The 24,641-nt window shown below is 33.4% G+C and overlaps 1 protein-coding gene across 2 annotated transcripts in view; it reads left to right on the top strand.

Moving 5' to 3' along the window:
• LOC145297761 (pseudouridylate synthase RPUSD2-like) overlaps positions 1-24,641 on the top strand; it is a 58,334-nt gene that overhangs the window by 21,420 nt on the left and 12,273 nt on the right. The window contains exons 1-6 of one of the 2 annotated variants that reach the window (XM_080144003.1): positions 4,837-5,529; positions 8,448-8,559; positions 13,208-13,329; positions 14,391-14,491; positions 17,192-17,358; positions 20,742-20,883. In XM_080144003.1, coding sequence (XP_080000129.1) covers positions 5,017-5,529; positions 8,448-8,559; positions 13,208-13,329; positions 14,391-14,491; positions 17,192-17,358; positions 20,742-20,883 — 1,157 coding nt within the window. In that variant the 5' untranslated portion in view covers positions 4,837-5,016. Of the gene's footprint in view, positions 1-4,836; positions 5,530-8,447; positions 8,560-13,207; positions 13,330-14,390; positions 14,492-17,191; positions 17,359-20,741; positions 20,884-24,641 lie in introns of those variants that run through there. The other variant, XM_080144004.1, reaches the window with a different exon arrangement.

The following is a 24,641-nucleotide window of genomic DNA, read 5'->3' as shown; positions in this document are numbered from 1 at the left end:
ATATGCAGTGTATATTTTTTTTTTAAGTAATGTTTTCGGCCATTGACTTTTCGTCTTGTTTTTTTTTCTGTTGGTGTGGTTTAAAAAAACGTCAAAAACAGAGTGTGTTCGTAAAAAAAAGTATTTACTTACGCGTAGAAAAGGCGCTTACTCTTTTTTTTTAGGCTGACATTTGTTTTGTTTGTTTTTTTGTATGCTGACATCTGCAACGAGTTTCTTGGATAGTGAAGTGAATTGTTCGTTTGGAAGGAAAATTTTTGTTTCGTGTTGATGTTGTGTATCAAGTTGACAGTGTCTTCGCAAATGAGTCCGCGGTAGTGTGTGTACATTGTCTGTATGGGCGTTTGTTGTGCATTCGTTCGTGTTGAACGGGTTTCCAGTTGCCGTTGTCTTCGCATGTGAGTCTGCGGTAGTGTGTGTACATTGTCTGTACAGGCGTTTGTTGTGCATTTGTTCGTGTTGAACGAGTTTCCAGTTGCCGGTGTCAACGAAACTTCCAGTTGTGAGTTTATCCGTGTGCGTGGTGCATCTCAACTCATTGTTAATTCAGCTTATTCCTATGTGTTGATAGGGATGTCCCGTAATTGTTTCTTTGTTGTTGCGTCTGCTGTGCGAGAGAGAATGTGTATAGGCCTATGTGATTTTTCTCCTCGCGTTTGTTGCAGGGTAATGTCAGGAAACCATGAAAAATGTTTGTCGAGCTCAAATTTTTTTTAAAATTCGGTATGAAGTCGACAGCTCCATGTATATTTTTCTGCCGAGTCTGACGAGGGGTTTCGTCATTGTAGTTCGTTGAGGTTCTTGTTGGTAGTAGGTCACTTGTTTTTCTTTGTTGAAATGTTTTTTTGTTTTTTTTTGTCAAATAAAACGCGCGTCTCACTCAAAACAATTCCTTTAAAAAAAAGTAGGGTCACCATGCATGTTCGTTTTACGTCAGTCGGTCGCCAGTTTGTTGTGAGACTTGTGGTTTAGAAGGAAATGCGTGTTCATTTCACGTTCAGGTGTCACCAATTTGTAGAAATTAGGAGAAATGATTTGAATTGGGAAAGGAAAATGAATTGCTTTGAGGAAGAAATGAACAACGCGTTTACTTGAATTAAATGAACTAGGATATATTTCGTGAAGAAACAAATGAAAGAAAAGGGTACTACACATGCTTAGTTTGGCGTGTGTCTCTTGCTGTTTACTGGTGAGAAGGAAAGTCTATTGTCGTAGAGAGAGAAAGAGAGAAAGTCAATCCAGTTTGATGTGCGTCTCTCGCTGTTAGCTGATGAGAAGGAAAGTCTATTGTAGTATATATATATAGAGAGAGAATGAGAAAAAGTCAATCCAGGCCATGGAGATAGAAAACGTGTAAGGTGTACATACTGTCTGTTAACTCTTGCCCCCACACATACAGTAGCAGGGGACGTGACGTGCGCGGGATTGCATGCCCTGAAAGGGGCGAATGGTTTGTCGAACCTCTCAGCTCGGAAGCCGAATTGAAAAAGGCTGAAAACAGCTTTTCTCTTGCTTTTATAATTGTTTCCGGTGGTCTTTTGCGCATGTGTGGATTTCCTTTGAAAGTGGAAGTGACGTTGTCCATGTGTGCGTACGTGTGCGCGTATGTGAGTACATGTGTGTACGTTAGCGTGTGTGTGTATACACGTGAATGTGAGTGTATACATGCGAACGTGAATATATGGACGTGCGCTCGTATGTTTTTGTGCGCATATGTATATGACACGTAATATGGCTTCAGATGTGAACGCGTGTTTTTGTGTGAGACTAGGAAAGGCTCCCACATATACTAACGCAGACCCCACAATTTTATTATACCATCTCTTTTTTTTTTTTTTTTGTTTACACGGTGGTCACCACTTATCAAGGCCCGGAAGCCACTCAGGGATAAGGGTTTTTGTAAGTACAATACGTTAGTGTGGAGATTTAATAAAGTGTCTACTTAAGGGGGCGGTTCATCAGGAATTTGTTTACGTTGGACTTGAAGACATCCAAGTTGTAGTCAGGTGGGAAGCAGGCAGACGGAACAGAGTTCCACAGTCAGGTGGGGTAAGCAGGCAAAGTAAAAACATACTTATCAAAGTATTCTTATGTACATCTATATCAAAAACACTTGTAAACGTTTTTTTTTTAATTTTTTAAATTTTTTATTTCCATATTTTGTGGACCAGGCATGAACGCACACCCCACAATTTTATTGAACCACCGTTCTGCCAGATCAAACATACCCATTCCTGTCTCTCGATACATCTTCTATCATTATATGCAATCAGTTTTTTAAAATAGTGAACCATATAGGAGCCTATTCGTGACCACACACACACACACACACACACACACACACACACACACACACACACACACAGAGAGCTTTATATTATATATATATATTTATACATATTTTTACCTTTTCCACCTTAACATTCACTATTAAATTGGCAACTTTAAACGTTTTCGAGTATGCTGAAAACAAATATCACATTTAAATTTTGCGCGGACAAGTAGTTTTCTGGATATTAAGACCTTTATTATCCAGTGTAATCTCTTATGTTTTTACTGGTGGCCATGTTTTTTTTCCAACTGAAAAGTATTAATGCGCATGCGTGTCACAAAACACCCCCTCCTCCCCATGTTAAAAATGGCGAACGCCATTGAAATTTAAGTAATACATTGAAAAAAAAAAAAAATTTCTTAATATCCAGAAAACTATTTGCCTGCACAAAATGATCTATTCTCCTATAATTTTTTTTTTTGTAGATTGATATTCATATTAAAAACCCTTTCTATATATATATTTATGTATACATATATATTTTTGTTTTAAAAAAATTGCCTACCAAACTCCTCTGTCAGTTTTTGGTCTGCAGACATGAAACTTAATATATAGGTTGTTCGAATCCATGCAAAACTTTATATTTGGGTTTTAGCCGGGGAAAATCGATGCAAAAGTGTGAAAATTTTTTAAAATGGACTTTGCCAGATGATGGTGAAACGATAGCATTACAAATATGCATGCGTAACGTAATAGCCATTGGTTCATGTTTTAATTTTTAGCCTTGCAGCAAACGTCTTCATAGCTCAGGCATTAACATCAAAGGAAAAAGTAAATCATAAGCTAAACGTTTTGGTTTCGATTCTCGATAGTGGCGCACAAGTTATTTTTTTTTTTAATTTTTAAATCGTTACTATATATTGGGTCCAATCTAATATAATAATCAATACGAAATCTGCATTAATCAAAATATCATATTTAAGCGTATTTTACGACTGGGCAATGCCAGGCGGCCTGCTAGTATATTACAAATTTGTAGCAATTTCTGTTATATTCTGAATAAATTTTAGGAGATCTTAGGTGCGTGCAAAATGAATGCCAATGTTCAAAATGAATAAACATTTTGACCCCTCCCTTTGCATAAAAAATCACCAAAAATCAGAAAATTGACCAATTTTAATGAACTTTTCAGTATTTATCAAATAATGATCACAGAATATATTGATCCCATTATTTTTATTTAAATCTTAGTGGAAATGTATTATTTTGTTTAAACAAAAAATACCTTTACTAAAGTTATGGTTTTCAGTAATAAAAAAAATAAAGGAATTTATTTTTGCTTTTTCTATGAAAATAAAGCATCGTACAATATAACAATTAAAAAAAATTAATTTTTACAGAAACATTACGATAAAAGACCCTAAAGTCTGTATTAATGAATTCGATAACTCAAAGAAAAATGAATTTCTCGAACTACCGATATTTTTATTGAACTAAGCATTATTTATTTAATATTTTCACACAAAAAAATTCTAATAGCAAAATCTATTTCTACTTTTTCTTTTTAAATGACAGATTTCGCATAATTTTTATATGTAAGATTTTAATATTTTCCTTGCTTGAAAGAATGTGAAATTTTCCGCATAACATAATTTTTTATATAATATGGAACAATATTAAAAAAAAAATAATTTAATAACAAGAACACACAAAAATAATTAAATTAAAAAGTCGAAAAAAATTATACAATCATTCAGAATAGGAATGTTCGGATGCACGCCTGGAGGAAAAAAAAAAAAAGAAGAAAACTAGCACAACCTTCCTCCCCTTTAATTACATGACGTCATTTTCACAGTCTTTCGACTGGCTGAAATTTTGGGCTTTCGTGTTTACAAAACTTTAGTTTGTTGCATTTTGCGAACAGCACTCGGTTTTTGGGCTAATTAATTTATGTTTTGTACAAACAAGGTTTTTTTTTTTAATTTAATTCAATATCTTAGGACTTTACTAATTATCTTTGAAATAGACCCAGAAAACTAATATTTATCTTTTAAAGAATTTTTACAATGAATTTATTTAACTTCAAAATTTAGCTCGCCGTGAAAACATTTTCCATAGCTTTTTTTTTTTTCGCGTGTACAAATATTTTTTTTCCTTTTGGAAATTAAGTTTAGTCATTAGTCTTTCAAATACAATCAAAAAGTTGTCGGAAACCTAGAAAAAAATTATGATAAATCGGCTTTCAAAACTATGTCCCCCTATTTTTGTCCGTTTGTTGTTAGGTTATCATGGTATGATGTTCTTATAGTGATTGATGAAGGATGTATACGCTGATGGATGTATAGTATGAATGTGGTATTATGGTGTAAGTAGAGTGAAAGTAGGAACTAGTTAGGTTAGATTAGTTAGCACTAGTCAGAGAAGACCGTCCTTTCCCCTCCCCCATCTTCGGCCTTGTGCCAAATTTTTCTGAATTTTTATTTGTAAATTTTCTGAAAATAAATACCTATTTTTGTCCGTGCCTAGGAAATCTTTAAATGGAATAATTTTCTAAAGGGATTTTTATACATTGTCCCGGTTGTTTTCGTCCATGAGAGTTATCCCCCTTGAGAACATGTGTTTTCTTCAAGTTCAAATTCGTCCATAAAAAAAATCACACCAGAACTTTGTTTTAATGACATTCTTTTTATTGAAATCGATCCAAAGTAAATTTAGGTTTATTTCCAATCACTGAGAAATATGTTATGTGTGTTTTCACAATCTTAGCCAAAAAAACCTTCCTTGTCCAACAGTGGAGGAGGTTGATATACCCCAAAATCACCGGGTCCCTTCCGAAAACCTTTAGCTTAAAGGGATATCCTTGTTGTCTAAGAAGGAATATACCTAGTAATTCTTGCAGAACGAATTCCATATCTTGTTCTTTTATCCGTAGAATGTCAACAATAATGGACAATGCAGTAGCAGGAGAAGAAATGGCGGCGGCCTCTTCTAATGTCGACAGTGATATTTTAAAATCGAAAAACGATGTTGATATGTTAGAAAAAGCGCCCGAGAACGATACGAATGGCGATAACCCTGTCGAAACTAGTCCAACAAGTCCAACTGACGATTCGTCTCTTAAAAATGTTTCCAATATAAACAAAGTTTGTGAAGAAGAAGCTACAGAGACAAACAATCACGCAAAAAATGTTGAAATAACAGCGAAGAAAACGTATGTTCCAGCCCCGGGAGCAATGTCGAAGCGTGCCTTGAAAAAGGTAAGAAACTATGGGCATTTGGGTTTGTATTACTGTACACATAGATTCGAAAAAGTTGCCAAAAAACAAATATATAACAAATAAATGTTATCAAAGGCAAGATAAGTTACTTTTCTACCTAACTGGATAATTTTTAAAAGTTTTTATTTAATGTAACATGTTTATTCAGCTCGAAAAACATAGTGTTTACCGATGTATTCGAAAATTGCAAATGGCGGGGCACTCTCTGGTAAACATGGTAAGCTTGGAAAAAACAAGTTCAAACTAAAAAGAATACACAAAATACTGTTAAAACCCCACCACCGAATATATGTCAGCCTGTAGCATATATTGAGCGAGTTTCTAACAATATTTTTGTTAGTTTTTTAGTTTTAACTCATTTTCCCAAGCTTACCATGTTTACCAGAGAGTGCCCCCGCCATTTGCAATTTTCGAATACATCGGTAAACACTCTATGTTTTTCGAGCTGAATAAACAAGTTACATAAAATAAAAACACTAAAAAATTATCCAGTTAGGTAGAAAAGTAACTTATCTTGTCTTTGATAACATTTATTTGTTTTTGTTTTTTGACAACTTTTTCGAATCTATGTGTACAGTAATACAAACCAGGGCATTTAATAGAATATCCCCCCCCCCCGGCAAAAAAAGTGTGTGTGAAAAAATTATACAACAAATGAATGTTACCAAAGGCAAGATAAGTTACTCTTCTACCTTCCTGGATAAGTTTTTTATAGGCACCGCCAAAACTGGGGGGGCAGGTCAGTACTTTTTGACGGACCGTCTTTTTAAAAATCTACCAAAAATCAGGTAATTATCCGATCAATACGAAATTTTCAGCGATTATTAGGAGAAGAATGAACTTTATAACAGTGTACTTATTTTTCATAAACGATATTTATATATATATTTTTTTTTGCTTACAAAACCCCCCCTTGTTTTGAAGTGGGAACAAATATGCTTAAAATAATCATCTGAAACTGAACAAAACATATTGTGTTGTTGTAAGGGACAGAATTATAGATTAAAAAAAAAAAAAAAAAAAAATTGTTTGCATACCTTATTTTGACGTCTGAATATCAGAACTTCGATTGTGTTTAATTATCCCGCTTTTGAGTTTTGAAGTGTGAAATTCGGTGAATATGTTAAGTAAAATAATTAATTTAAGTTAAGCAAAACAAAAAAAAAATTTTTTTTATATTTATACGAAAAAAGCCATTTTAAAATTTTTGATAAATAAATTAACAATTTTTTTTTAGCGAGCCGAATAATGCATGACCATTATTAAACAGAGCATGCTTTGAATAATCGATACAAAAAAAAAAATTCGATAAATATTGTGCCCTTTGTGTTAAAAATAGCATCATTTTTTTCGATCTCGTTTGAAAACGTTTGCCGCCTTTCGACTACGGTGGACCAAACGTGCTGAAATAATTTTTTTTTTATTCTGCTTTAAATTGCCCCCTCCCCCCATTTTGGGGAGCCTGGCCCCCACACACATACACATTAAAAACCAAACTCATACAAATGGTCACCCATCTGGTACTGGCCAGCCTCAGCTTAATAATACATTGAAATTTTCGTCACTGAAAAATAAGTTTTTTTGGCCTGTTTAGCCTTCCATAGTTTTCGTCTCATCGAAAGAAAACGTAAACAGAGTCGATCTGAACTCTTCGGCGACGCGAAATATCTGGTTACATATATGAATAAGTGGAATTATTTGAAATTCAGGTACTTATATTATAATATTTTTGCATATTCTCTTAGAAAATCATCCTAAATCTTAGTTAGACAATAAATGAATAAATAAATTATTTCAAAAACCCTTTTTTTTTAAATATTTAAGTACGTTTTTTGTGCAAGACAAAAAATAACAATTGTTGACTTTTTGGGAAAATTTAACATTTAAAATTGAATTAAAAATAGTAGAAAAAGTTTTACATTATTCTGTTTTCTATATGATAAAATTCAGGGTTTTATCTTTCTGGAAAAAAAAAAAGTTACTCAGAAATAATGGATTTTAATAAATGTAATTTAGTTTTAAAAAACAACAACAACTTGATTTTGCGGCCATTTTTGGCGGTGCCTAGTTTTTTATATGTGCATTTTAACTTTTTTTTTTAAGTGTTATTTTTTAACTTAAAAATAAAAGTACTGTAAAGCTCATTGAGTTAAAACGAAAACAAAACATGATCTCATTTGAGCTATAGTTGAGCATTGATAATCGCTCAAAAACCGAAAATTAAACAAAATACTGATAGAAATACATCCAATGTCACCAATCATGCAAAAATATAATGTTCTACCAGTATTTTGTTTAATTTTCAATTGTTGAGTGAGCATTGAGGTTCGACTATTGCTTTAATGAGACCACCATTTTATTTCGTTCTAACTTGATAGGCTTTAGACTATTTTATGTCTCGGCACACGGTAAGATTTACCCCAGAGAGAATTATTAACCAAGTGTTCAAATGGAACTCTGATAAAGAAAAAAAAGAGGAAGACCAAAAATGAACTGGAAGCTGACAAGCTAGATTTGGTTGCAATGGGAAGAAGCTGATAATATTTGTTTTTAGCAATTAAATTAAGCTATCTAAATGGTTGACTATAGCCAAGAGTGGCCCAAAGGTTCCCATTTCATTGTCTGTTACATTGATGTGTAAGAAAGGATGCCATTCACTTTATTCCCCAAATTGCTCCACTTACCCTTGATCATTCCCTTATAATGCTGAATTTTTTAGAAAGGAGGCATCACGTACCATTTTACAATTTTTGGTACGATTCGACTGAGGATTGAACCCTGGTCATAAATTAAATTGTAATTAATACAAATGCTTTTTTTAATACATGCTTTCGGATTTTATTTTTTTATTAATCTATTTTTTAATTTTACATCCTATTTTTTTTTTTTTGTTCTAGTGGAAGAGGCAACAAAGTAAAGGGATTAAATCAACTGGTCCTTTGACGACCAATCCAGATCCAGGCTACGGTTCCGATGTTCTTTCAGAAACTGAATATTATTATGAAGATGGTAAGCAATGTCTTAGATTTTACCATTTAAAATTCTGCAATGCTTTAGCAAGATTAGACGCTGGCTGTATATGTATACTAGCAATGGTTGCTCAGGTGTTTGGAGGTGTATGCTGAGCAAAATAAAAATAAATAAACAAAAAAACGGTAACTGTTTTTAACTTTGACCCCTATTATGACCCCTTAATATTTATTGTTTTGGGCTCAAATCAAGTTATTAAGTTAAATCCATGTCCAAGGAACCTATATCTAAAATGTCAAGTGTTTAGACCCAAAATTGTCGGAGGAGTTTGGTAGAGTTCTCAATGGTCAAATCGTTGAACTTTTTTTTTTTTTTTTACATAGACGTCACCACTTATCAAGGCCGATAGGCCACTCAAGGATAAGGGTTAAAGAGTGTAGATTAGTCAAAAGGACAATATAGTAATCTATAGTAATGGAAGTTCGGTAAATTTGTTAACTTAAGTGGAACGGCTCATCAGAAACTTGTTCACGTTGGACTTGAAGACAACCATATTATAGAAAGCAGGAAAACGGAAGACAATTCCACAGGCGTGCAGTTCTAAGAAAGAAGCTTTGATCATGGAATCTATGTTTAGGTTTAGGTACAGATAAAGAGTGGGGAAAATTATTGATAGTGTTTTCAGCTAGTCTAGTGTTTCTTGTGAAAGTTTGGCGAGGGGGGACCATAGATTGAAGCTCAGTTGAACACTTTCCATGAAAATAACGATAAAGCAGAGACAAACTCGCAACATCTCTTCTGTGAGACAGAGGTTGCAGCGAAGAGAAAAGGACATCTCCCACCAGGCCCCGAAGTCTATTTTGAACCCTATCAAGGCAGGACAAGTCTTTTCTAGCAGCTCCTGCCCATATGTGACAACAGTACTCCATCCTTGGATGTATCTGGCTCTTATATAGATAGAGAATTGCATCAGCAGTGAGATATCTACTGGATCGATAGAAGGATCCGACCATTTTTCCAGCGGCCTTGGCAACAGATTTGATGTACGTATTCCATTTAAGATCAGGAGTTCAGGATCATTTAACCCCTTAACAGCGAAATTTCTGTCCGAAACCCGACCACATCGATTTTCACAAATCTCAGTACCCTGTATATCAAATTTTGAGTCTGTAGACTAAAAATTGACAGAGTTATTGCGTAGGGAAATATACACAGACACACACACAGACATGTTCACTTCTATATATATATATATATTTAAATAAATGTTTAGAGGTACAGAATTTGTATATGGTTTTAAATAAAATACTAGGTGGAAGTTTCTCGAGAGCTCTTTCGGCTATCATCTCTTCAGGAGTAAATTGATAGCAATCTAAATAATATCGTAACGAAAATAAAGAGTTCTATTGGGGAACTTATTTAATGTGCCAACGTACGGGGACATTAATTAAATTTATTTACGTTTAAAAAAACAATTAAAAATGTTGGCACAACAAGGGAGAAAAAAAAAAAGGAGAAAAAATTCAAAGTTCCCCAAAGAGAAACAATGCGTTTGATGTTTCTTTTTGCCGGCTGAAGGTTGAAACATTGAAAGATGATAGCCGAAAGAGCTCTTGAGAAAATTCCGCCTAGTATTTTATTTAAAATATATATATATATATATATATATATTCAGGGTAGTGTTTTCCGTTTTAGAAGCATTGATTGAATTTGAATTTAAAATTGAAATACGTATGAAATATGTTTGAAAGCTAAATTACAACACAACATTATGAAAATAAACATTTACTTGTTTAAAATCAATATATATTTTGGAGTTATAATTAATTTTATTTTTAGTTATACTCATTTGTCAAAATTAAAAAAAAAATTTTTTTTCCCCCCACCATAATGCTAACTTGAAGAAAAAAAGTTTCAAATCTCATTACCAAACACATTCTTCTGGCATTTCAAAAACAACACAGCAGATAATTTTTTTTTTCTGTAACTTAACATCATTGCAAGGAAAAAAAATTTTTTTTTTAATTCTGACGAAGGAGTATAACTCCGAAATATATTGATTTTAAACAAATAAATATTTATTTTCATAATATTGCATTGTAATTCGACTTTCAAACATATTTCAGATGTATTTCAATTTTAAACTAGTTTAAAAATGGAAATTTTTACATTGAAATAAAGTAGTCATTTGTGAGTGGTAAGTCACAAATATGAAGAAATAAATTGGATGAAAATGATGCCTTGTAGATGTAGATCTACAAGGTGTCGTCAATAAGTTTCCAGATTTCTTTTGTATGTGCTCGTTTATTGAGAGTACACACATAAAACTCTAGTCTCCTTCGAAGTAATCTCCTCTGGCTACTATACACTTGTACTGTTCCAACAACTTGGAAGTTCTCTTGTGTGAGTGTGTCAATGACCCTCGTCATAGCCTCTTTAATCTCTTCAATTATCTCATAACAACAGCCTCTAAAGTTTTTTTTTTTTTACATGTGGGGGAGGGTCACGACTTATCAAGGCACAGGAGCCACTCGGGGATAAGGGTTATTGTGTGTACAGTAATCAATGGGATAGTATCGTAGTAATAGTTAGTATTGGGAATTTGATAAGGTGTCATTACTTAAGGGGGCGGTTCATCAGGTATTTGTTTGTGTTGGACTTGAAGACATCCAAGTTGAATTCGGGGGGGAAATAGGCAAGCGGCAGAGAGTTTCACAGCCATGCAGTTCTAAGAAAGAAGCTTTGTTCATGGAATCTACGTTTTGATTTAGGCACGGATAAAGAGTGGGGAAAATTATTGACAGTGGTTTCAGCTAGTCGGGTGTTTTTCGTGAAAGATTGGCGAGGGGGGGACCAGAGAATCAAGCTCAGACAAGCACTTGCCAGGGAAATAATGATAAAACAGAGACAGGCTCGCAACGTCTCTTCTGTGGGAGAGAGGTTGCCGGGAAGAGAAAAGGGCATCCCCACCAAGCCAGTTTTCCTTGAACTTAGGGAATAACTAAAAGTCACAGGGAGTAAGATCTGGGCTATAAGGAGGATGAGGAACTGTCTTGATGCCCATCTTGGTCAAATAATTTCTGACAAGGCAGGAGTTGTGGACTGGTGCATTCACGCAAATCTTCCACATCTTCAGTTCTTTGTGAATAATTGTCTGTACAGTTCCCACACTGACATCAAACTGTGCACTTATTGTCTCTACACACGACGATCCATGAAATTCTTTATTTGACCAATCAACTCTTCCTTACTCCTGTCACACCTCTCATTATTCCTCACAGACACTTTGCCTTCCTTGAATCTCTTATGCTTGAGTCCTGCAAGATGGTCCAAAAGCAGTTTAAGCATTCCATACGTTTCTGTGGCATTTTTTCCAAGTTAAAAACGGAATTTTATTGCATATCATTCTTCTAAAGTGTCCTCACGTCCAGATTGCATTTTTTTAATTCACCAGATGTGACAATACGGCTTTAGTAGGGTGTATTCAAGCTCCCGCTGTAGCTGTTCATTTGAACCTGAAATCATAAAAATTGGTCAGTCATCTTATAAGGTGTATAGTAATAACTAGGGCTAAGACAACAGCATATTCTTTTCCTTGTTTTGACTCTCGAGGGTGTATCCGTTGATATCTTATATGCTTTTATATAGTGATGTGGTTCTTGGTTGAGTAACTGTGTCGGATATACACTCGAAAGTCTACAACTGTTGTGTTATCTAATAAGGGTTAACGTTGTGTGATTGTCTAGTGGTCCAGTCTATTCGTTCATATGCCGTTGTGTGTGTGTGGTACATGTATTTTAGACATACCTTCATGTGTCGTGGATGTTGGTCTATCTGGAACCATCTCGTGTCTTGGAGGGGAGACTGGTACCTGTTTTGGGGACGAAGATTCATTTCACTCCAAAACGCTGAATTGGTTTTATAGTTTTTATTTCACTTTCCAGATGTCTTGCAGAAGGATGGAAAGTGAATCTCTGGCTTGCGTGGTTTACTTCTAGGTCTTATTTCCACACATGTCAGCATCCCCCTCCTCCCCCCCCCAGTGAAGGGGAGGAGATGACTGTTAAGCCGTCCGTCGCTTTCTATGTCAAAACCCAATCTCTTCGATTCAGCTAAACTGTTCACGTGACTCATGCAATCCGATCAGCTGACCCTCACTTCCGGTCAACCTGTCTACAATATAATTTACTCACCTCCCTCTCTCTCGGTCCATTCTCTAACACAACATTTTAATTTTAAACGCCTGTACAAAACATGTTTGGAAACTTATTGAAGGCACCTTGTAACTTGTTAGCAGCTGAATAGTATTCTGAAATCAAAGTTAAAAGTAAGTGAGAGATTGTCATCTCTCTGATAGTTGTGGTGATGATTGGGACTGATAAGCAAATTCTAACAGTTCTTGCAAGGAAGAAACAATTTCTTTCTCTTCCACTCTTTCTCTCTCACTCTCTCTTTCTCACTCTCTCTTTCTTTCTCTTGCTCTCTTTCCCACTCTCTCTCTCCTACTCACACTTTAACTGTCTTTTTATCATGTATCACAATCTCTTTCTAATCTCCTACCACCTCTCAGTATCAATAACAGAATGACCGTCGTGTCTGTTAACAAGAAGTTGATGTCTGTGAACCCAAAATATTTTTTTTTTGATATTTTAGTAATTTCAATTTTACTATTTATGTGTTTTTGTAGGTCTCCGAAAGGTATACCCTTATTACCACGAATTTTCTTCTTACGTGAAAGGACGTTGGGTAAGAAGGACGGTTTTCGATGTTTTCAAGAAAGAATTTCACGTTCCATCAGATGAAAGCTTGGTAAGGCAACTATTTTTCTTTTTAATCTCCTATTCACTCTTCTTTCGCCTCTTCTTCCCTTCCTCTCTCTCCCCCCCCACCGTTCTCTCCTCCCCCACTGGTCTCTCCTCCCCTTCCCCTTCCTCTTTCTTCCTTCTCTTCTTTTCTCCTATTCCCCTCTCTCTTCTCCTCTTCTTCATCTCTCTCTTCTCCTCTCTCTCTTCTCCTCTTCTTCATCTCTCTCTTCTCCTCTTCTTCATCTCTCTCTTCTCCTCTTCTTCATCTCTCTCTTCTCCTCTTTTTCATCTCTCTCTTCTCCTCTTCTTCATCTCTCTCTTCTCCTCTTCTTCATCTCTCTCTTCTCCTCTTCTTCATCTCTCTCTTCTCCTCTTCTTCATCTCTCTCTTCTCCTCTTCTTCATCTCTCTCTTCTCCTCTTCTTCATCTCTCTCTTCTCCTCTTCTTCATCTCTCTCTTCTCCTCTTCATCTCTCTCTTCTCCTCTTTTTCATCTCTCTCTTCTCCTCTTTTTCATCTCTCTCTTCTCCTCTTTTTCATCTCTCTCTTCTCCTCTTTTTCATCTCTCTCTTCTCCTCTTTTTCATCTCTCTCTTCTCCTCTTTTTCATCTCTCTCTTATCCTCTTTTTCATCTCTCTCTTCTCCTCTTTTTCATCTCTCTCTTCTCCTCTTCTTCATCTCTCTCTTCTCCTCTTCTTCATCTCTCTCTTCTCCTCTTCTTCATCTCTCTCTTCTCCTCTTCTTCATCTCTCTCTTCTCCTCTTCTTCATCTCTCTCTTCTCCTCTTTTTCATCTCTCTCTTCTCCTCTTCCTTTCTCTTCCACCCATCCTTTTTCTTTTCTCCCCGTTCTCTTTATCTTCAATCCATACTCTCTCTGTTCTTCCCTTTTTCCTTTCACCTTCTCTATCTCCCCTTACCTATTTCTCTATCTCTCCTCATATTGCAGTTTAATATCTCTTCCTTCTTTTCATTTTTTCTATCCATTTTTTTTTTTTTTTTTGTAATATAGTCTTTTTAGAATTTGCTAAAACAATTTCATAGTTTTCCTCTCGTCTTTTGACACAGCTAAATGACCTCAAAACTGGTTCCCTCCGTGTGAATAACAAAATCGTAGCCCCTGACTACAAACTCCGATTCAACGATTTTATGTCGCATAAAATCCATCGGTAAGTAAAAGCAATTTTTGTACAAATCTGAATTATCATTGAATTTTCTTTCATCGGAAACTGCAGAATGATTTCATTTGGAGATAAATAAGGGCCACATTGCCGTGTTTTTCAATCTTTTTGCTGGAGCAGAACCCCATAGAAACATTCCACGTGCTCATGGAACCCTATACAAAAAAAAAAACAAAAAAAAAACAGCGTTTAAAAAATAAAATGCCGACCTTCCTTGCAGCAGCTGTGGCAATGCCCTTGTGTATCTGTTGCAACTCCTGTTTCCTGTGAATATTAAGCCAAGGAGTTTGAATACTTTCAGAAAAATAAAATGTTTTTTTTATTTGAAATTTTATGATAAGTATTTGTTTATGAAATTATAAAAAATTAGAGTTTTTATTTGAAATTTTAAATTTTTTCAATAATTCTTAATAAAAATATATTAGAAAAAAGGTATCTTTTGCTAAAACTTAATAAAAAAGACTGCATACACAGAATATATATGAACATGAGAAAAACTAGCAAAAAGTTGTAATCGATCCCGCAGAAAATTAAGAAAGACTGATTATATCCCGTTGAAATCTGATTACAATCATATTAATCATTAGATTCTACTTACTTACTGCAAAATGAGTTCATTGCCAATAAAAAGGGGGGGGGGGTAACATTGTAAAAAAAAAAGAAAGGATCCTCAAGATGCACTCGTTTTGCTATATGTGGTTATTTTATTTCCCTAACTGTATTTAAATAAGATCCGAAACATGACCATCATCAGAACAGATGATAGAAGAAACTAAAACCAAATATTTTCATCTAACAAAAAAAAAAAGATATTGTGTTGATTAATTAATTAGTTAATTATTAACCTCATGTGTTTTGAATAAAATTCACACGGGTAATCATATCGACGCTTGACAAAAAGATAAATTAACATGCAGCCACTTTTAGTTTTACACAGACACAGAGAAGAGGCCGTTTGTCTTTATTTACATGTTGACAGGAAAGAGAGCGAGTGACACGCAATTACTCATTTTATATACAGACAAAGAAAGTCACACTAAGTTACTCAAAAAAAAAAAAAAGAAGCTTAATATAACATTTCATCACAAACCCAGACAAGGGGAGGCAACTTTTCACATGGTTCAATGGAGATATATTATCTTCACTTGTATTTCATTTTTTTATTTAAATTCATTTTCACCCCAAACAAGGCATAGTGATGTAGGGGGCTACTATCAGGGACATAAGTTGCAGGGATATTATGAAGGGAGTTGAGCAGCAAGATGTCTGTTCACATTAGACTTGAACTTCTGCATGTCAGTACAGTTGGGAAAGCAGAATCCTGGAAGGGAGTTCCAAAGTCTAGCAGTTTTGGGGAAGAAACTATTGGAATAGAAGGCTTTCTTACATTTAGGGATCTCTACTGTGTAGGCGTGGGACTTTGTTGTTTGTCGGGGGTATTTACGTTGAAGGGGGGTGGGGTCCAAGGGCTTGTAGTTCGTCAGAGCATTTACTATTAAAATACTTGTAGAACAGGCAGAGGGGTGCAACATTTCGTCGATGGGACAAAGGCTAACATGACAGTTCAAGACCTATCAGGTTGTTGACTATTATTTGAACCCTGTCCAGGAGTGAGAGATTAGCAGCAGATGCACCAGCTCAAATGTGACAACAATACTCTATACATGGGCAAATAGTGGCTTTATAGAGGTACAGGATACTTTCAGGTGTAAGTAGCTTTCTAGCATAGTAGAGAGAGCCCACCTTCCTCACAGCGGCTCAATGAAACATGACTATCATCAGAATAAATGATAGCAGAAACTAAAACCAAATATTTACAGTTGACAAAAAAAATATTGTTGGTTAATTAATTAGTTAATTATTAATGTTTTGTGTTTTAAATAAAATTCACACGGGTAGTCATATCAATGCTTGACAAAAAGATAAATTAACACGCAGCCACTTTTAGTTTTACACAGACACAGAAGAGGCCGTTTGTCTTTATTTACATGTTGACAGGTAGAGAGCGACTGACACGCAATTACTCATTTTATATACAGACAAGGAGTAACACTGTTACACTAAAAAAGCTTAAATAACATTTCATCACAAACCCAGACAAAGGGAGGCAACTTTTCCACTTATGTATTTAGATGAGATATGAAACATGACCATCATCAGAATAAATAATAGAAGAAACAAAAACCAAATATTTACAGTTGATAATAACATTAAAAAAAACTGTATAACATTTATGCAAAGCATTAAACATTAATAATGTATGGAATATACATAGATGTTATTTATTTTAGTTTGCAATACTTTTTGAACAAATTCAATTATTTATACGTAAGTGCATTTTTACCTAAATGCAAGTTGGGAATAATTTTCCCTTTGACCAATTCGGTAGCTCCAAATGGGGAGCGGCATATGTATTGTTTTTTTTTGTTTTTTTTTTTGTTTTTTTGTTTAAATATAATTATCCACTGACACATGTTTTGTCGTCTACGACTCCTCAAAATGGCTGAATCTAGCGAAATTAGAAATCGGGACCTCATGGTAAGAAGTGTAAACCTTTACCGCTAGGTTATCTCACGCGACTGCTGTTACATATCACGATTAATGTAGATGTTATTTATTTGTTTTTTGTTTTATATTCTCAAACAGATCATTAATTTTCTTTTTTTTTTTTTTTTTCTTTGCTTTCAGGCATGAAAACCCTGTTGTGGGCACAAAACTTGAGATAATTAAAGATGATGAACATGTCGTTGTCATTAACAAACCTTCATCAATTCCGTGCCATCCTTGTGGCCGATATCGCTACAATTCCATTGTCTTCATTCTTGGTAAAGAATATGGTTATAGTAATCTTCGAAGTAAGTGTATCAAACTGATTGACTACGAAGCAACTGTGACTGCTTCTCTCAATATTAATATAATTGTGTGATCACTTCTATGTATTTCTCGTCTCTACGTGACTTACATTTTTTTTTTTATTTACTTTCAATTGAATGTTTATTGAAATTAAAAATGAAATCGCTCAAAATAAAAAGAAATTTTTAAGATCCTCATGAAATAAAATTTAATCATCAAATTAAATCCATCACAATGCATTTCGGTTTTTGTGTAAAATATTTTTTCTGTACCTGATTCCAATGCCTGTATCAGCATTTCGGAGGGCATCCTTCAGCATTGCAGTGAACAGTGCTGGTTTCACTTGATTTATAACTTCGAAAGGGTTAGAGACAGAATTCGTACAGACTTGAATTTTTACTTTTGCCTTGAAAATGCCTTATTTTTATTATTACCTTGAAAAGTTATTAAGAATATGGAAAATGTCTTGAAAATTTCTTGAAAACTACTTGAAAATTGTATTCTTTATGTCCAGTGAAAATTTGTGTGGAAATATCTATGATATAAAGGGCAAAATGTGTGTGGGTTTGTATGTCTGCCAAAAGATTTCGACAGACGCGTCTGACCATGACAAAATTGGTTCGTTTTAAAGCTTGATATCTCGGACAACAAAATTGGCCCAAAACATTAATTCTTTCACTGTCAACTAGGCCGTTTTTTTACAAGGAGAGGTCACTTTTTTCATCAACATTTTTGCAAGGCATTCAAACTTTGCGTCAACGAAGTTGCATAAAACGTTATTTCGAATGCCTGTGACGTTACAATCGCAGTCAACGCATCAATAAGACCATTTGCTTTTCCTCCTGTGCATTATAGGTTCAAGCCTGCCTACTACCACTAATATTTTTTTTTTTTTGCTCAACCAACACCCTTACACACACCTACACACACCCGGGCAATGCCGGACACTCGGGCTGGTTAAAAATAAAATTAAAATACTCTTAAAATTATTTTTTAAGTATTGATAAAAATACCATTAAAATATATTTTAAATTTCAAAAATAAAATCAAAATACATTTTTCTGAAATTGTATTTTTGTGGATACAAGAGTTACGTCCCTTCATCACAAAACTGCCCAAGGTAGTTTTTTGATGAAGATTCAAATTTACATCTATTTTTGTTCTTATTTATAATTTAATTTGGGGGGGGGGGTAGAAGCACAAAGAGGGAGGAGTAGTAGTGGCTGCCATAAATAAAATTAATCCTCCTCTCTAAAAAAATACTTTCCTTGAGCAGACAGGATTCTATAAACACTTTCTAAATTCTTTTAAAACTATTTTGATACATTTTTTATGGTGCTTGAAATGTTGTCATTTTGATTTCAATAATTTCATTTGTCATTTTGATTTCAATAATTTCATTTGTCATTTTGATTTCAATAATTTGATTTGCCATTTGGATTTCAATAATTTGATTTGCCATTTGGATTTCAATAATATGATTTGCCATTTTGATTTCAATAATTTGATTTGTCATTTGGATTTCAATAATTTGATTTGTCATTTGGATTTCAATAATTTTATTTGCCATTTTGATTTCAATAATTTGATTTGTCATTTTGATTTCAATAATTTGATTTGTCATTTGGATTTCAATAATTTGATTTGTCATTTTGATTTCAATAATTTGATTTGTCATTTGGATTTCAATAATTTGATTTGTCATTTGGATTTCAATAATTTGATTTGTCATTTGGATTTCAATAATTTGATTTGTCATTTGGATTTCAATAATTTGATTTGTCATTTGGATTTCAATAATTTGATTTGTCATTTGGATTTCAATAATTTGATTTGTCATTTGGATTTCAATAATTTGATTTGTCATTTGGATTTCAATAATTTGATTTGTCATTTGGATTTCAATAATTTGATTTGTCATTTGGATTTCAATAATTTGATTTGTCATTTGGATTTCAATAATTTGATTTGTCATTTGGATTTCAATAATTTGATTTGTCATTTGGATTTCAATAATTTAATTTGTCATTTGGATTTCAATAATTTAATTTGTCATTTGGATTTCAATAATTTAATTTGTCATTTGGATTTCAATAATTTTATTTTTATACTGTTAAGACATATATTTGTCACATAAATTCCAATAGAAACCTTTTTTTTTTTTTAATTAAAAAAAACTTTAATTTTTATAATTTCATAAACATATTTCTTTATAAAGTTTCAAATAAAATAAAACTTATTTTTTTATTTTATTAAAATTGCAAATAAATTAATTTTGTTATTTTTATCTTTTTATAATTTTATTAATTTTTATTGCATACATTTCAATCATGTCCTGAAATAAAATATAAGAAAATATTTTATTTCAATAAATCGCTTCACAATAGAAATACTGAAAAACAATAAAAGTGAGGGAACTAATTTGCCTTATCACCACTGCCGGTAGCAGCCTCGCCGGAAGTTAGGAAGTATGTTAGCTGATTATAACCAAAATGTAAATATATATCACTTTTGTAATGTTGAAGATATTCACCTTTTTTGTTAGTGTGAGAAAAAAAGAGAAGGCTTAACGCAAAAACGTGCTCAGGTCTGTCTGTTGTGCAGGCTTAGAAAGAAAAACAAAAAGATTCAAGATGGTGACCTTGGTCTTTTAATGTCCACAGTCTCGAACAGTTCTTGAAAAATCACGCCTCACACGTGATTTTGAGGTGTGCTCGGACACCGTAAAAGCAAGTTGCTGGGGGGAGTGGGGAGAAGTGTTCAACCTGTGTATAGTCAACTTTATTGTGCGACTTGTTGAATTTCTTGATACAACCTGTGTATAATGAGCTCTGTTGTGTGACTCGCTAGACTTTTCCGATTCAGTTAGTGATGTAATTGATGTAGATCCAAAGTTGGAACCACTGAAGGAAAACACAGAAAACGGTTTAGGTTTAAGAAAGATATATTAACTAAAAGGTTACAAGGACAGGATAAAGAGTAAGCGGTGCTTACTATCCGGTGATGTCCAATATGGGTAGTTGCATGCGCTGTGCAGTGCACTACTAGTACTTCTGCTGATTCTATGGTATTACGATACTGCTCCTTGAGAGTTATCGTAATATAGTTCTGGAAAAGTCCATGATGCAGAAAAGTTTTAGTCTCACAACAGTAATAAACTTTGTTACCTTAAAAAACAAATTAGTTTTCTTTAGTAACATTTTCAATTTCTTTGCAACTATCATCGGATTTTCTTTCGTTTTCATAACACGTATTCAGTTGTGAAAGAGGAAAATTTGAGAACCCTTCGATAGATGGCTGCTTGACCTATTATAGATATGTTTTAAATAAAAATATTTCTTTAAAAATAGTTACCACTTTTTTTTTTTTTTTTTTTAATTTTCAGATATTTACCGGCTGGACCGGTTAACATCAGGGGTCTTGATCTGTGCAAAGACTTCTGAAAAAACACGGGAACTTGAAGACCAAATTCTTAACAAGTTGGTTAGGAAGGAATACGTCTGCCGTGTTTTTGGAAAATTTCCAGAGTAAGCAAAAATCTTATCTTGTTTCTATTTTTGGTTTTGGTCCAGAATTTCCCCATATTAATAAATTGATCAAGTAGTTTTATTTTTAAATAACAAAAAATAATCAAATTTTATGAATAATCAAAGAACAACTATCTCGCATACCATCTTGGAAAAAAAAAAAAAATCTGAAAATAACAAAGGGAGATAACTCAACAATAATTAAAACTTGCAGATTTATATTGTAATGCCTTTAAATTCCCATTAATCACTTAAAAATGATTTTCTGTATAAAAATAAAACTACTTGATCAATTTACGTGGTTTTTGGAATATGATATTTTTGTTTAATCATGGATATGTATATAATGCAAATTTTTTTTTTTTTTTTTTAGTATAGAGGGAATTCTGGACAAGAATCCTAGATTTTTGCTTAATATTCTTGTGGGAAAGTCTTTCCTTTCTAAATATTATAAGATTTGTATGGATAAGATTAACTGTTCACATTTAGAATATATATATTAATACTGTACGCATGTGTTCTTTTATGTGTCACGCTTGCATCCGGGTCGTTTGTTATGTTCTTCTATTTCTTGTTATAAATAATTTGATCAAGAATTTTTCATAAGCTTTGGTTTCGATTATGGCTGAAGGAACTCAAGTTATATATATACAGTATCGGCCATAATATAAGGAACAGAAAAAAAATTACTATTATTCATGTATATTTCAAAAATTAGAGCAAGGATTTTTCTGAAATACTCAGAATAAACAAATAGAACCAACAAACTAGTACCAAAAAAAAAAATAAAATTACGATTCAATATTGAGAAATATTTTAGTTTTAAATTATATCTGTGGATTTATCCTGGCCAAAAGTTAAGGAACGAAATAGAAACTTTGTTTTTTTTAATGCAAATGTTTTAAAAAATAAATCCATTCAATATTTAGTGAACATCCCTTTATTCTTTATGACCTCACTGCATCTTTGACCACAATGCACAGATATAATTTTAAACTAAAATATTTCTCAATATTGAATCGTAATTTTTTTTTTTTTTTTTTTGTACTAGTTTATACACATTGGTTCTATTTGTTTATTCTGAGTATTTCAGAAAAATCCATGCACTAATTTTTGAAATATACATGAATAATTGTAATTTTTTTCCGTTCCTTATATTATGGCCGATACTGTGTATATATATATATATATATATATATATATATATTTTTTTTTTTTTATAAGTTTTTATTTTCGGTTTCCATTCTAGCTAATGCACTCAAGTCATATGGATATATATTTTTATTTTTGAAATCACAATTTTATAACCTATAAAAATCGCTAGAACATTAACTCTATAATAATGTATACGAAATCTGCAAGAATTAAATTATCATATTTTAGCGTACTTTACGACTGGGCATTACCGGGCGTTTGTGTTAGCTTAGATAAATACTTTATCAGTTTTAACAAAAAAGCTACAATAATATCAGCGTCTCGTTTCCATATTAGGTCACTGAACATCTACAGAATGCCAACATCAATACGTCGTTACATATGAATGAGTCGCCTGTGGAAGTTCAACAGGTCGCACTAGTATATATTAATACTGTATGTATGTCATGGATTCCAGATTATATATTATTCCATCGGGAGATCTTATTTATTAAAAAAGGAAGATAATATACTACGAACATTAAATGAGTATGTAGGGACACTAATTTAATGTTCATAGTATGTCAGCATCTTCCATCCTTCTTTTTAATAAATAGGATCTCCTGATCGCCGAAGATGTAATGTAAAAAGAAAAATTTTTAAATAAATGATGTTGCTTTTGGGTTGTATAGGAAACTAAAATATACCTTCTTGGCCTTCTGGCTAGGATCCAAGGGGAGTATCTGTTCTGTCTAAGGTCAAACGGCATTGTGTTCCACTGAACAGTTGTGGGAAAGAAACTCTGCTGATGGAATTTTTGTTTAGTTTTAGGCCTAGATAGATAAGGAGGGAAGTTGTTAACAGCTGTTGTCGCTAGATGAGTATTTGTTGCAAACATTTTACAGGGAGGAACCGTAGATTGGAACTCGGTCAAGCATCTACCATTGAAGAAACGAAAGAGCGGAGACAGACTTTGCGAGAAAGATGATGGAGACAAAACGATCCTCACCTGCTAAATTTCGAAGATTTTTTTTTTTTTTTGTGGTACTTCTAACATTAGACTCTTATTTCCGACACTGCTACCATATCTGGGCAGAAGCTGCTAAAAACAGCCTATCCTGCCTTGACAGAGTACAAAATAGACTTTGTGGCTTAGTGGGGGATGCCCTTTTCTCTACCCTGCAACCTCTCTCCCACAGAAAAGACGTTGCAAGCCTATCCTTGTTTTATCGTTATTTCCATGGCAGGTGCTCGTCTGAACTCCAGTCTCTGGTCCCCCCTCGCCAATCTTTCACGAAAAACACCCGTCTAGCTGAATCCACTGTGAAAAATTTCACCCACTCTTTATCTGTGCCTAAATCAAAACGTAGATTCCATGAACAAAGCTTCTTTCTTAGAACTGCATGCCTGTGGAACTCTGTTCCGTCTGCCTGCTTCCCACCTGACTACAACTTGGATGTCTTCAAGACTAACGTTAACAAATTCCTAATGAACCGCCCCCTTAAGTAAACACTTCATCAAATCTCCACACTTACGTACTGTACTTGCAATAACCCTTATCCCTGAGTGGCTTCCGGGCCTTGATAAGTGGTGACCACCGTGTAAAAAACAAAAAAAACAAAAAAAACTGGCACTTCTGACATTGACTTTTGTAAAAGGGTTGTGGAAAAAGGATTCCAGAGTGGTGGTGGTGGTATAGGTGTGCTGGCAGATAGATGCCTTGCCTAAGAGTATGGCCAAATAAAGAGAGTTGTAGTTTTGCTCTTTTTTTTTCTTTTATCTGTTGATATTATCTTCTTTACACTCATTGAAATTTCTATTTTATTTTATTTTATTTATTTTTATTTATTTTTATTTTATTTATTTTTATTTTATTTTATTTCTTTTTTTCTTTTTTTTTTTATCTGGTGATATTGTCTTCTCAATATTCTTTACACTCATTGAAATTTTTATAGGGTATCTTTTTTTTTTATATAGAAGTCAAACTTTAAATTAAAATAATTTACAGAAAAATACTTTATCATGCAAATATATATATATATATATATATATATATATATATTTCTGTAGAAATATATTTTCTTATTTATCAATCTCTCCATTTCTTCATTCTATGCACAATTTATCTTTCTTTTAATAATATTTTGAACTCCCTCTTTTTTCCTTGTTTCCATTTGTAAATTATTTCATGGAATTCTCTATAATGAGCTTCTTATCATGCAAATATGTGGTTTATTTCAAAGATTAATTCTTGGCATTTAAAATTAAACTAGCAGGCTGCCGGGTGTTTTCCGGTCATAAAATATGCTTAAATATAAATGCAGAAACAATTTGAAAATCTTTTATCGAATGTTTTAGATATAGATATTTATTATTATACCAAATGTGAGTTTCTAGAAATTTCAATGAGTGAAAAGAAAGTTGAAGCTTAGGCATCTATTGGTTATTTTGAGTTCAGCTTGGTTCGCAATTCATTATAAGGAGACAAACACCTGCAAACTTTTTCATCACTCTGGGCACATCCCTGTTATTTGTGGATATCCAGCAATGCATTTTGAGAGTATTGGCAATGGTTATAACTTGAATTGGTAGAGAGCATGAGTTGTACAGTGGCGCATCTCCGA

The sequence above is a fragment of the Euprymna scolopes genome, chromosome 18 (assembly GCF_053919585.1).
Source record: "Euprymna scolopes isolate OS-2025 chromosome 18, ASM5391958v1, whole genome shotgun sequence".
In the NCBI taxonomy this organism is placed as follows: Eukaryota; Metazoa; Mollusca; class Cephalopoda; order Sepiida; family Sepiolidae; genus Euprymna; species Euprymna scolopes.
Note: the sequence above shows the minus strand (reverse complement) of the source record. Positions and strands in the feature narration are given on the sequence as shown.